At 42.2% G+C, this 11702-nt stretch overlaps 2 protein-coding genes and 1 long non-coding RNA gene across 4 annotated transcripts in view; 2 read left to right on the top strand and 1 right to left on the bottom strand.

Annotated features, from left to right (window-relative positions):
• The first annotated feature begins 830 nt into the window (after window positions 1-830).
• Window positions 831-8115, top strand: sh3bp5la (SH3-binding domain protein 5-like, a). 2 transcript variants are annotated; one of them, XM_051407088.1, is made up of 7 exons: window positions 831-952; window positions 1250-1558; window positions 2302-2364; window positions 2785-2913; window positions 4122-4286; window positions 5523-5696; window positions 5962-8115. In XM_051407088.1, exons 2-7 carry the CDS (start codon window positions 1322-1324, stop codon window positions 6502-6504), a joined length of 1311 nt encoding a protein of 436 aa, XP_051263048.1. In that variant the 5' UTR covers window positions 831-952; window positions 1250-1321; the 3' UTR covers window positions 6505-8115. The 2 variants fall into 2 exon arrangements, with proteins under 2 accessions (XP_051263048.1, XP_051263047.1); XM_051407087.1 differs by having other exon boundaries at window positions 831-1558.
• The window catches only part of LOC127367336 (uncharacterized), a 22744-nt gene continuing 17180 nt past the window's right edge, over window positions 6139-11702 (bottom strand). Inside the window, exon 5 of the long non-coding RNA XR_007885461.1 lies at window positions 6139-6225. This is a non-coding gene — a long non-coding RNA (uncharacterized LOC127367336). The remainder of the gene's footprint in view (window positions 6226-11702) is intronic.
• The window catches only part of gabbr1a (gamma-aminobutyric acid (GABA) B receptor, 1a), a 67601-nt gene continuing 64454 nt past the window's right edge, over window positions 8556-11702 (top strand). The window contains exon 1 of the mRNA XM_051407084.1: window positions 8556-9137. The gene's annotated coding sequence lies outside the window, so the exon portion shown is untranslated. The remainder of the gene's footprint in view (window positions 9138-11702) is intronic.

Raw genomic sequence — 11702 nt, 5'->3', positions numbered from 1 at the left:
AAAATGCATATTAATACATTGTGGTATTTTTAATAAAGTAGAAGGAGTAGATGCCTTTTTAAGGATTTTAATGTGGAAATAAAAAGTATAATATCTTGGAAACTCTATTGTTCCAAGCAGAGTATTGTATGTTTATATGTCTTAATACATGTATATAGGGGAGCTTTAAATTCTAGTAGAGCTCCCAGTGTTTCCAATCATACCAAATCTGTGAGACTGAAACATCTAGAACATTTCTGTGTGTGTGTTCATGATATGAGTTCAGTAAAGGGTTGGAAATAGCAGATACAGAATAAATATGATACTGTCGGACAGTGTGGAATCACACTATCTGAATGCCACGTAAGGGGAAACAAAATGGGGAAAACAACAGTACTATTGAAAGATTAAATTTCTAGAAAGATAGTGATAGTGATAACAGACAGGTTTTACAATTATTCTTTTTAAAAGCTTCTTGAAGTAACAAACAGGCATTACAAGTGGAAGCATACCTAACAATAAGCAGCATATGTTACCATTACAAAATGAACCAAAACAAACAAACATCTAAAATATAACTTATGTAAGTTAAGTTAACTTAAAATGTATTTATAGTACAGTTTAGAGGGACTGAAGGCACTTAAAGCAAATCTTCAAGTCATTTATAAAAATAATAGAGAATATTATTATTACATACAAATTAAACATCTTTATTTTGCATTAAAAAACGATATTTAAAACCAGGTTATCACAATATTTTCTCTGTTGCAAACAAACCTGTACACGTTTTGCACCACTCGGCCATGACATGAACTTTTTTTTTTTTTACTGCACGTCGGCTGTGTCTTCTACGGTAGCCGCCCTGGCCCAAACGCCAGCTTACAAACCATCCTCGTCTGTTTACCTCATTTGTAACGATGATGTGAGACCGAAACCGCTAGCTAGCTAGCCTAGCTAAAGTAACGAGGAACCGGTAAGACATGGAGGGGGAAACGCCTGTGATGGGGGGAGAACACAGACAATGGCGTCCTTTTACGCTTCGCCTCTTGTTTAGATGTTTGTTCTCACCTGTTTGCCGGAAAAGCAGCCGTTAGCCTGTTAGCCTGATAGCGTGCTAGGCGGGCTTCAGTGGGTTCGTGTTTCGGTGTGACTTGATGTGGCACAACCCAACAACAGTCGCTAACCACTGGGGTTAATTTATAAGTTAACACCTGCTGTGTCATACTCGTTTGTTTGTTTGTTTGTTTGTTTGTTTGTTTGTTAATAATAGCACCGGGCTTCTGGGTTAAGTAGCCACCGCGTCTGAGCTAACGCTGCAGCTAGCGGAACCGCCTGGCCTGGAATGGAGCCAGGCGGCTTGAGAGAGAGCCCCGCCGGGTCCGGGGAGTCAGATGGGGGGGATTGGAGGGAGGTTATTCCCGGTGGGGATGATGAGGAGGTCAAAGCCGCAGAAACTAATGGAAACTCCCTAGAGTCGGCGCTCAGGGACGCCTGCGAGGAGAGCGACAGTGACAAACAAAAATGCGTGGGAGAGCAATTGCACAGCCCCTACGAGGAGGAACTGGACCCCAGAATCCAGGTATGAGAGTGGATGTTTGCTCTGTGTTGTTGTCGTCTAACCTCAATAAAGCCAGGTGGACATATTGATCGAGGTGCAGACTCAGTGGACACAGACCTGGCTGCCCGGGGAGGACAGGCAGTGGAGACACATGCACACTGCGACAAATATGCAGAAGTTAGAGCTTTATTCTTATTTATTAATCTACATACATTGTATCACAGTCAGAAAAGGACAAACTCAAACATCTGTGAGGAGATCAATACATTGGCTGTATATTGGCAGCTGAATATTTGAGCAATTGCCACAACCACAAGCAATACTGCTTCTTGTTTTTTGTGTTGAAATTGACTGTTGTTGTTATATATATACATATTTGTGTTATAATGCCCTGTTTAATAGGGTTTGTGGTTGTACAAATATGTACACATTCATACATTTATTATTGTTATTATTGATGTAATTTCTTTTATAACTCTTAATATAAGTTTTTTTTTACGTATTGTCTATTCATGCCAGTAACACTCAGTAATTTAAATTGAATAGAATCAGCCAGGCTGTAATTATTACTATATATTTGGTTGGGTAACACTGAATTACTTTTGGTTGAAAGGTAGCTTTGTGTCTATAATCTTTGCATATCTGTTTGTCAGATCAAAAGTGATTATCTTGTCAGTTGACGCACAATTGCAACTTCACCGTATGCGTTAGAATAATTCAGTGTTAAGGGCCTAAAGAAGTACATTATTTTTCTTTCCCCACAGGAAGAGTTGGAGCATCTCAATGAAGCCAGTGCAGAAATCAACAGACTAGAACTGCAGTTGGATGTAAGTAAAAAAAAAACAGTTTTCACCCAATTAGGGGCTTTTGTTCTGTATTCCTACACGTGACTTAAAGTATATAAAACACTGAAGAAAAACGCTTTGATTTTGACAAAACAAAACTCATGAGAAATGTAAAAAAGAACATTTACGACCACCCAGGGAATCGCTTGAGAGTCTGTCTCTGTTGTTAAATATTTTAGTAGTCTACCCAGAATGTGCTAATCAATATGACAGTTTTGTTTTCAGTATCTCTAAGCATAAAGTGTGGAAAAGCTGGAACTAAAATGGAAAATGTATCGGTGCTGATAGCTTGATACTCTGTGAACCGATTGCTCACTTGCAGGCACACTCCTGCGGAAATCCAATCAGTCGTTCCATTACAAGCAAATCTAATCTTGTCATTTTCATGCATTAACCATCCAGGACGCCAGATCAGGGTACCGGAAGATCCTCACAGAGTCTGCCAGGAAGCTGAATGCTCAGAGCTCTCAGCTCGGTGGCTGTATAGAGAAAGCGAGACCCTACTATGAAGCTCGTCGCCTTGCGAAAGAGGTACACTCGAGCGATATGTGTGTTTAAAAACGTTAACGTGTTTATAAGGGAACCTGTAGTATCTACATCTTTGCACAAATCTACAGTTAAGATGCAAGAATTTACAACATAAATATGGGGCGGCAGTTGCTCAGTGTTGACCTGAGGGTCGCCGGCTCAAGCCCCACAGACCACAGTATGGAGTGTGGACTGGTAGCTGGAGAGTTGCCAGTTTCACCTCCTGTGCTCTGCCGAGTTGCCCTTGAGCAAGGCACCTAACCCCTAACTGCCCCCCGACGCCTAGGCTGCCCACTGCTCCTGTGTATATGATAATCTATGTAGGATGGGTCAAATGCAGAGGCCAAGTTTCATTTCATGTTTGTAAAAGTGCTGTAAATGGTGTGTGTGTATATATACTGTGAATATGACAATAAAAAGACTTTCTTTCTAGTGCTTAGACACACCGAGCATCAATGTAAGCAAGGCCTTCTTTAGCGTCCTTAGACACTTTGTCCCTAGCAGATCCAGGAGTGCGAGAGAAAGAGAGAGAAAAACAGTTTTACCTGTTTTTTTTTTTATAATTGGCCAATGTGAATCAGCATGAATCAGCCTGTAAAAGAAACCTCACCCTTTAGTCCTGTTTCTCTTTAGTAGGAGGAAAGCTCCCAAATACGGTGTTGAAAAATGTGAGCTGTGATTGTTTGGACAGCATTCGGAGTTGGTCAGGGATGCATTTGTCTACATATGTAGTGTTGTGTTACTACAAATATGATTCCTGGCTGCAGTGAAGGAGTGTTTACACTCCTTGCCAATGTGCATATAGGCTTACAGATCCCCTACACACGAGAGCAGGGAAGAGAACTCATTCAGTATGCCTGTGAAGTGTGATCCATTTTAACTGGATGTAGCCCTACACACAGTCTGGACACGGGATACTTGTTTTATTCCTACAGGAGCACTACCTGTGTTTGATTTGCCTGATGGGGAATTGTTAACAGTTAAATATAAACATTTAAAGAGGTAGTTGAAAGACAATTGATTTTTTTCCCTCTATTTACCTTACCTTTTCCTCCATTTACTGGCCTGGTGGACTTCATTTCAATAAACCCCAACCATTTTAAATCGGCCTATGACTTCCAATGCAGAGATCTTTTAATTGGACTTAAGAGGACAGGGTGTCATGTCCTTCCACTTATGTAGGCTGTTAAAGTTTTGTTTGCTCTTTTTAGGCCCAGCAGGAGACCCAGAAGGCAGCTTTGAGCTATGAAAGAGCAGTTTCTATGCACACAGCTGCCAGGGAGATGGTCTATGTGGCAGAGCAGGGCCTGATGGCTGATGGGAAGAACACCCTGGATCCAACTTGGCAGGAGATGCTCAACCATGCTACCTCCAAGGTAACAAAACAAATAGTGTTAAATGATACCAGGCCTGGCTTGAGTGGATTAGTATTATTTTTATATATATATATATATATATATATATATATATATATATATATATATGGTGGATAGTGACACAGGAATAAAACAAGAATCTTAATCAGTGCTGGTCCAATACTTGTTGTTTATTCAATCATTTTTACATGTACTAGATGAACGAGCAACAGTCTCGTTAAAGGAGTACTTCCTTGATTTAACATTGCACTCCTATAACACTGTCAGACTCACAATGGACAGTTTAGAAAGGATAAAAATAAATGACATCGAAGCATAGATGCTGTCTTCCACACAATCTTCTTCCTTGTCAAAACCTTCAGTCTACATTACCCACAATGCAACTGGCTGTCAGTTCCGTTGGAGATTTGGGTGTGATTTCCTACTTTAGCCTTTTTTGGCTGGATCGCAGCAAGCAGGCCACGCCCTACTAACGCGATAGTCTATGACTTACATGAGTTAAACCATTGGTCCGTTCGAGTGTTTGAATTTCCTGTTTGGCTGTTGCTCTTTAAAAATGAATAGGTGTGACCGAGCCAGGCTATTCATATAGAAGCGTCCAAATGATTAACATAAAGCAGGCAGTGCTTCGCGGCACTTCCGCCTCCAAACAGCTCCTCGTGCGCCAAGGGGCACGAGAGAGAGTGCACAGTTAAAGCACAGTTAAAGTGCCCTAAATGACAACCACACTGAGAAAACACTCCATACAGAGTGAGTCATAGAAAAAGATAGAAACAAATGAACGAGCAGGGGGAGTTAAAATATAATTAGAATCGTTATAATTAGAATAAGTTCTCTTTCAGAACGTCTTAAGATAGATTGGGAAGTTTCCAACTGCATTTAGTCTCAAAGTTGGCTTACTATGTCACGTAATCTGCTTCAGTACGCCTTAATAGCAAATATTACTGGGACTACTACAGAAAATGACAGGTGAACATTCAATATCTAGGAATTGACGTTGACACAGACACTACCACTGATCATACACTGTCAAATTCTGTGTTTTGACCTAGTCTTGTTCACATATGCAGTGGTACTCCCCAAGACCTGTAAACAGACTTTTTTTGATGTGTACAAATTGAGTTCCCCTTCAGTAGTTCAGCTGAGTCAATAATTGTATGAAGAGAGATTACCATGCCTTGTACTTATTAACGCAGTGGCCTTTGTAATCACCCTGCCCCGCTGTGTCTCCCACAGGTGAATGAAGCCGAGGAGGAGCGACTCCGCAGTGAGAGGGAGCACATGCGTGTCACACACGCCTGTCAGGAGGCTGAGGCTCGTGTTCAGATGCTGCAAAAGTCCCTCAAAAGAGTTATTGTGAAATCCAAACCTTACTTTGAGCTCAAGGCCCAGTTCAACCACATACTGGAGGTAATCCACACATACAGAGCCAAGTAATACCTCTGTTTGTGAAACCTGAAGCACATTCAAGATACTCTGTGCAGTGTACATTATCCTCCTAGTTTCTGATTTAGTTCTGTTTGCTGAGTTGTAAATATGCTGCTGAGTTTGCAAAACAAATTGCTGTAATATGTTCTGTATCTTATGGATTTACTGGAGGTCACTGGTAGGTTGTGACATAAAATCAATGTTGAAATTAATGATGAAAGTTGCTGTGCCCTCTTTATGACTCCAGGAGAACAAGGCCAAAGTGCTGCAGCTGGAACAGCAAGTAGCTAAAGTCAAGACTCGCTATTCCATCGCCCTGCGGAACTTGGAGCAAATCAGCGAGCAGATCCACGCTCAGAGGGGGAGGGACCAGGCCGAGGGCGGATGCCCCACTGTCTGCGGTGGGCGGAGTCCCCCCGTTGGAGCGGAGTCTGACATCAGAGTTAAGAAAGAAGGCGGAGCCTGCAGCGGTGGCACGATGGGGACAGATCGGGTGGATGCAGCCATAGACCTGGAGAAATACAAGGAGAAGGAGAATGAAAAGGAGAGGGAGCGGGCGGGGTCAGATTCCCTTTCTGTGTTCAGCCTGCAGACCATCGCTTCCGACTTGGAGAAATATGACTCCATTGAGCACCTCGGGGACCTCAGCGATGTTGGGAGCGTGACTGGGGATGAGGTGGAGAAAGAGAGAGGCGGAGTGATCGATAGAAGAGACAAGCTGACGGAAACATCTGCCAAAGAGCGTCAGCAGCAGTTCTACAAGCAGCACCACCGAAGCTTCAGTTTGTGAGGCTGTCATAGGTGTGAACGCTGCAAGTAAAATGTGAGTTATAAAAAAAAAAAAGTACAAATTAGGGTAAACATCCCTAAAACATAGGTACCAACCAAAGCATATGACAGTGAATTAGCTGCAAATGTGAGACTGCAGCGGTGCAGTTGTAGGTGTATGATACTCGGGTGTAAATAAGCACATGACTGACATTATTCTAAAGCTGACACTGATCAATAGTTAACATTGCAGCCTAGATAGAACACTATTGAAATCTAAAGAGCTTTTCAACCCTCCAGAACAAGTAGACTGTATGTTCACTCACTGTGGGGGCTTCTGGGTAGAATTTTTTCCTTGAGCATGAAGATACAGCGAAGAAAGATCAAAAGCCCCGTTCAAACAGACATATTTAGAAAGGCATCATTTCTAACTTTCCCAGGCTAATCGTTGATCTAATTCGGAGAGACTGGTGGAAACAAATCTCTCCATTGTTTCCCCCTCCAGTCGTGGCGAGTCTTATCAGCGATTGCTTCAAGGTAAGAGGGTGGCAGGGTCTCTCCATTACACACTGAGATCCACAATCATATCTGCCCTCATCGAGTTAGTTTGTAGGGGAAAAATGACAAAAACGGTTCTCTGTCAGCACAGAGTGAAAGCATGTTTGAATTCACATTTCATATTTATTTCCAGTAACATGCTGCAAGTAGTGCTTTGCTATTTTTGGCACGAGAGAATGCGTTTTTTGAAAATTCCTGAAATGATGAACAGAATGAATGAGTTTAACTCTTTCCACTCCGACAGCATGCACTCCTCGTTGGCTATTTAAACTGACATTTATGACATGTATTCAGGGCTATATGCTGAAACAAACACTGACACCATTAAAGCTAAGATGATGAAGCTCAGCCATGTTTTCTTTTCTTTTTTTTTTGTTATGCTGTAGTCTTATGATTCAAAGGCCTTTCCCAAACTTTTGTTTTAATATTGTTTACATTTTTATAAGTGGATTTATTTGGCAGCAAATGCATTTCCTTTTTTTGTTTGCCTTTTTGAAAAAAAAAAAAAAGCCCTTGTTGTAATTTGAAGTGTGCCTTGACACAGAACAATTAACACATTTAGCATGAGTAGTACTTGTCGTAAACTCATCTGTAGTTCTGTTAAGAACCATTAAAAGTGTGTGCCCTTGTATGAGTTTTAAAAACATTTTAATCATCATGCAGGCACAGTTTCCGATGAGACTTGAAGAGTTTCGATTTTTATTTTGGTTTTCTGTATTTTCTTTTATGATGTTGTACTTTGATTGTCAAAGTGTATGATGCAAAACAATGAAGTCAAGAAATGACTTGTAAATGTATGTAATTATTACAAAGCTGGGAAATATTGACATGTACAGTTACATGTGTTGCTGATTTGAATATTTGACAAGTTTGTTGTACAGATGTTCTGGATACTTACAGGTATGTATTTAAATCCTTATCGTTGCCGTTTATCTGAAACACCTAACCTTCACCCCCGTCTTATCAAATAGTCTTCACCCTTTTAACGGCATTTGTGAATTAGTCAAAATGTCAACTCACTGTTTCCAATTTATGCATTGTCATATGTATAATCAATAAACCAGATCATACCTCTTGGGCTCGTGATTCCCATATTTTCATAGTTACTTGATGTCTTGATGGACTTAATGAATAATTGTATGGCAAGAGGCAGGATAGGATGTGAATTCCTGTTCTACAGATACAGTAAGAGGGGATGGTGAGAGATACAGGGAGAGGTTATGTCTTCCCCAGCCTTCCTTCAATTATTCAGCAGATGTATAAATATGAAGCAGGATGCTGATCTCAGAATAGATGGCAGAAGAGGAGCAGAGAATGGAGGGAAATACAGAGAAGAGGGAGATGCGATGGGCTTTGATTTAATAGGTGACCAGTGTTGTAGAAATGACTGACTGCTGCTCCGTTGACTTAACTCCAAAGGGCTTTAGAAAAAGGGCTTAACAAAGTAGTCACTGTTAATACCACAGCGCCATATCTGCACCTCCATCCGTGTCTAGTCCTCCCGCCGATATAATTATACACGGTGGGATAAATCCGCAAGCTTATCATAAACCCAAATCCTCCTCGTTAGATTCATTATGATATATTTTTTGCTTTTGTGGGCCTAGACCTTAACGTGTTTCATCTTAGAGAGGAGTAGGAGGAGGAGGAAAGGGGGATCAGATAAATGCGTGAGAGAGAGGGACTGTTACGCACGGTGCGTCTCCATCATGACGTCGTGAATTAGCTCAAGATCGTAGAGGGAGAGGGAGGAAAAAAAAGGAGGGGAGTGTGGTGAATCGGTGTTTCGTCGTTTATGGGGTTGCGTTTGTATATAGTGCATGTATATTTTTTTTTTGTATGGGTTTTTGTCATTTCTTACCTTTGCCATGCGTAACTGCAATACGTGGAGAAAACCCGAATAAGATAACGTTTTGTTTTTGTAACATTCTGTGTACGAACGGAGCAGCTTGCACATTTATAGCCATATCAATACAGCCATAAAGAATCGTTTGCAAAGATGCATATTTCTACCAAATAATCCGACACTGGGCTTTCTCTGGCGGGTCCCATCCGGAGGACGCACTGTTATCTTGACTGAGCGCATCGAAACTAATAGTAAGTACACATGCTACAGCTTTTGCTTCAGGGGGGCTAGATGCTACTATTACTGTGGGTCGCAATATTAAGACTACATTTATTCAGAAAATGCTCCATTTCCTCTCCCATGTAGATAATCTAGACAAATGCTAAATTCGTTCCTCATTTTGTATGCAAAGGCCATACATTTTCGATGGTAACAGGCCAGATATGTTGTGAGTTCCCTCTTCCAAGAAAAACCACCACCATCCTGTCTGCATTTACATATTGATGCGTTTGTAAAAGAGAGGATAACAGGATGATATTTTACACCTCTTTAAAAACAACATGCAGCCGGTCTAGACAGATGACATCTTATTCTAGAGTCCCATCCATGAGAGGACTATACGGGCTTGTTAATATGGTCGGCCTTCCTCTACAGGCCATCACGGATTCCCTTGTCAACAGCCGACAAGTAACTACCGGCAGCATACGGTTGGTGGCACCCTTACTGTGACCCTCACGTCTCCATAGTTCATGCTCGGCCATGCACAAAATACAGCCTCTGAGCCTATGTGCTTGTGCCCCGTGTGGACCTGCCCGGAGCTTTTTAAAATAGCCACTACATGCTTTTTGAACGTTGAGCGTGAGCTGTCCTTTGGTGCAGGAATGGACCGGATCATCCCTTTCCATTGCAGCTTCCGGCATTATTAACACACAAGGAAGTCGGCAGTGTCTGTGCATCAGTGACACTGGAGGTGGGAGTGAAATGTGGATGGGGCTGTAGGTGTTTCACAAGGCTGCAACGTTTTTTGGAGCAGTGAAGGCGCTGTCCGTGGTGCTGAAGCCTTAATTGCATTTAAAGCTTGAGGCCAGTTGACGCCCCCCCCTCCTCCTTCTCCCCCATGTCTGCTCAGTGCTACTGCAGCCACAGCGCTGATGGAGTTAGCTGGCTTTGTGCTGGTTAGACTGCCTCATCTGTGCTACACTCACTCACATAGTTTGCTTTCATCCGACTCAGTGTGCGATCGCTGATATTAATGACTCCTGCTGGGCTGTCCTTCTTTCTCCCCCTTTTCTCTCTCTCTACACTGCCTCCCCTCCCTCCTTCCCACACAGGACAAAAGCACACACTGTACGCTGCCAACACACACACACACATACACACACACACACTCTCCGGTGGTGTCTACCTCCTGCATACTTCTTGTCAGTGAACTCTAAAAATACACTGGATAATGCTAATGAAGTATCCAGCAGAGTTTGTCTGTCTTCCACAAGCAAGCCTTGGTGCCATCTGTCTCCCTCACTGTGGTGCTTAGCTTTGTTATGCCCCACCTGCCCTCCTCCCCACCAACCCACCTACCCACCCACTTCAAAACACACATACACACACACACGCCACCCTCTTTTACTGTCTTGTTAAGTGTGAGAGTGTATGGATGTGTTTATGTTTGTGCATGTGTGACAACCTCATAAAGCAAGAATTATTATTCAAAACTGCAAATGAGCAGCTATATATAGTGTGTTTATCATTGGTACAGTCAGTTGTGTATGTGTTTGTGTTTCCCTTCCTGCCAGCACTCGAGGCGCTGTGGCTCACGGGACTCAAGGGTCTTTTGACTTTTTTGCTGGTTACCATAGCACACTCATTCTGTGCTCATGAATTCGGCACATTAGGCAGTCAGTGTGGCGGTTAATCGGCCTGTTGTTTCACCATCCTTGTAATGCTGAAGAAAGTCTTGCTGGGTTTAGTTAATGTAATTATTTTCTCTATTTGTGTTGCTATATGACTTGATATTATTCAGAGGGTAAATCTTCAGGTTTTACACATCAAAGTCTGTTTACAGATGGAGCGCTGTTGCGAAAAGAAGTTGTATAAAGCTTTTTCTGTCTGTGTGAAGTCTGACAAATTAAGTGACGTCACTTGACCTCGGTTGCTGTTGAAGACTACAAGTTTGAACATGAAGAAAATCTGTGGGTGTGGAATAAAAAAGAAGTGAGTTTACCAGACCTCTGTAGCCTGCTTCTCATCTTTGCTTGAGGCTAGTGGCTTGAGGCTACATTAACAGCTACTATCATAACACACCAAAATCTCCAACCCAACTGTCCACTGTAGGTGAATGTAAAAGCATGCATTGCATTAAAAAGACGATAGCTCTGGTTCTGCTGCATCGGTTATAGGAGTGCAATGCTTAATGCTTAGTGGATTACTATTTTAATGTATGCCTGAGTTTCCTTGTCAGTGAATAAATGGGGTTGGTCCTTGTAACACACCTAAAAACACCTTTATGCTGTGCAATGGAGAGCTTTTGTAACCACAAGCTGTTCCAAATGCTTTTCTACCCCACAAGTCTTTTGAGCTGTACCTTGGTGTGAAATGTTTCCATGGGCAGCCACTTTACAAAAATACCAGTATCAGCCATCAGAACCTCAGCTGAAGCCGTGTATACAAGCCCTTTGAAATTAAGCCAATCTGGCTCTCAACTGAGCATGGGCTGTCTGCACTGTAAATACAAATAGAAGCACAGAGAGAAAAGTGGACTCATCTTGCAGCCCATCCTCTATGTGCACAGTCAGGCAGGCTGAAAAGGGAGGTATTTG

The sequence above is a fragment of the Dicentrarchus labrax genome, unplaced genomic scaffold (assembly GCF_905237075.1).
Source record: "Dicentrarchus labrax unplaced genomic scaffold, dlabrax2021, whole genome shotgun sequence".
In the NCBI taxonomy this organism is placed as follows: domain Eukaryota; kingdom Metazoa; phylum Chordata; class Actinopteri; family Moronidae; genus Dicentrarchus; species Dicentrarchus labrax.
Note: the sequence above shows the minus strand (reverse complement) of the source record. Positions and strands in the feature narration are given on the sequence as shown.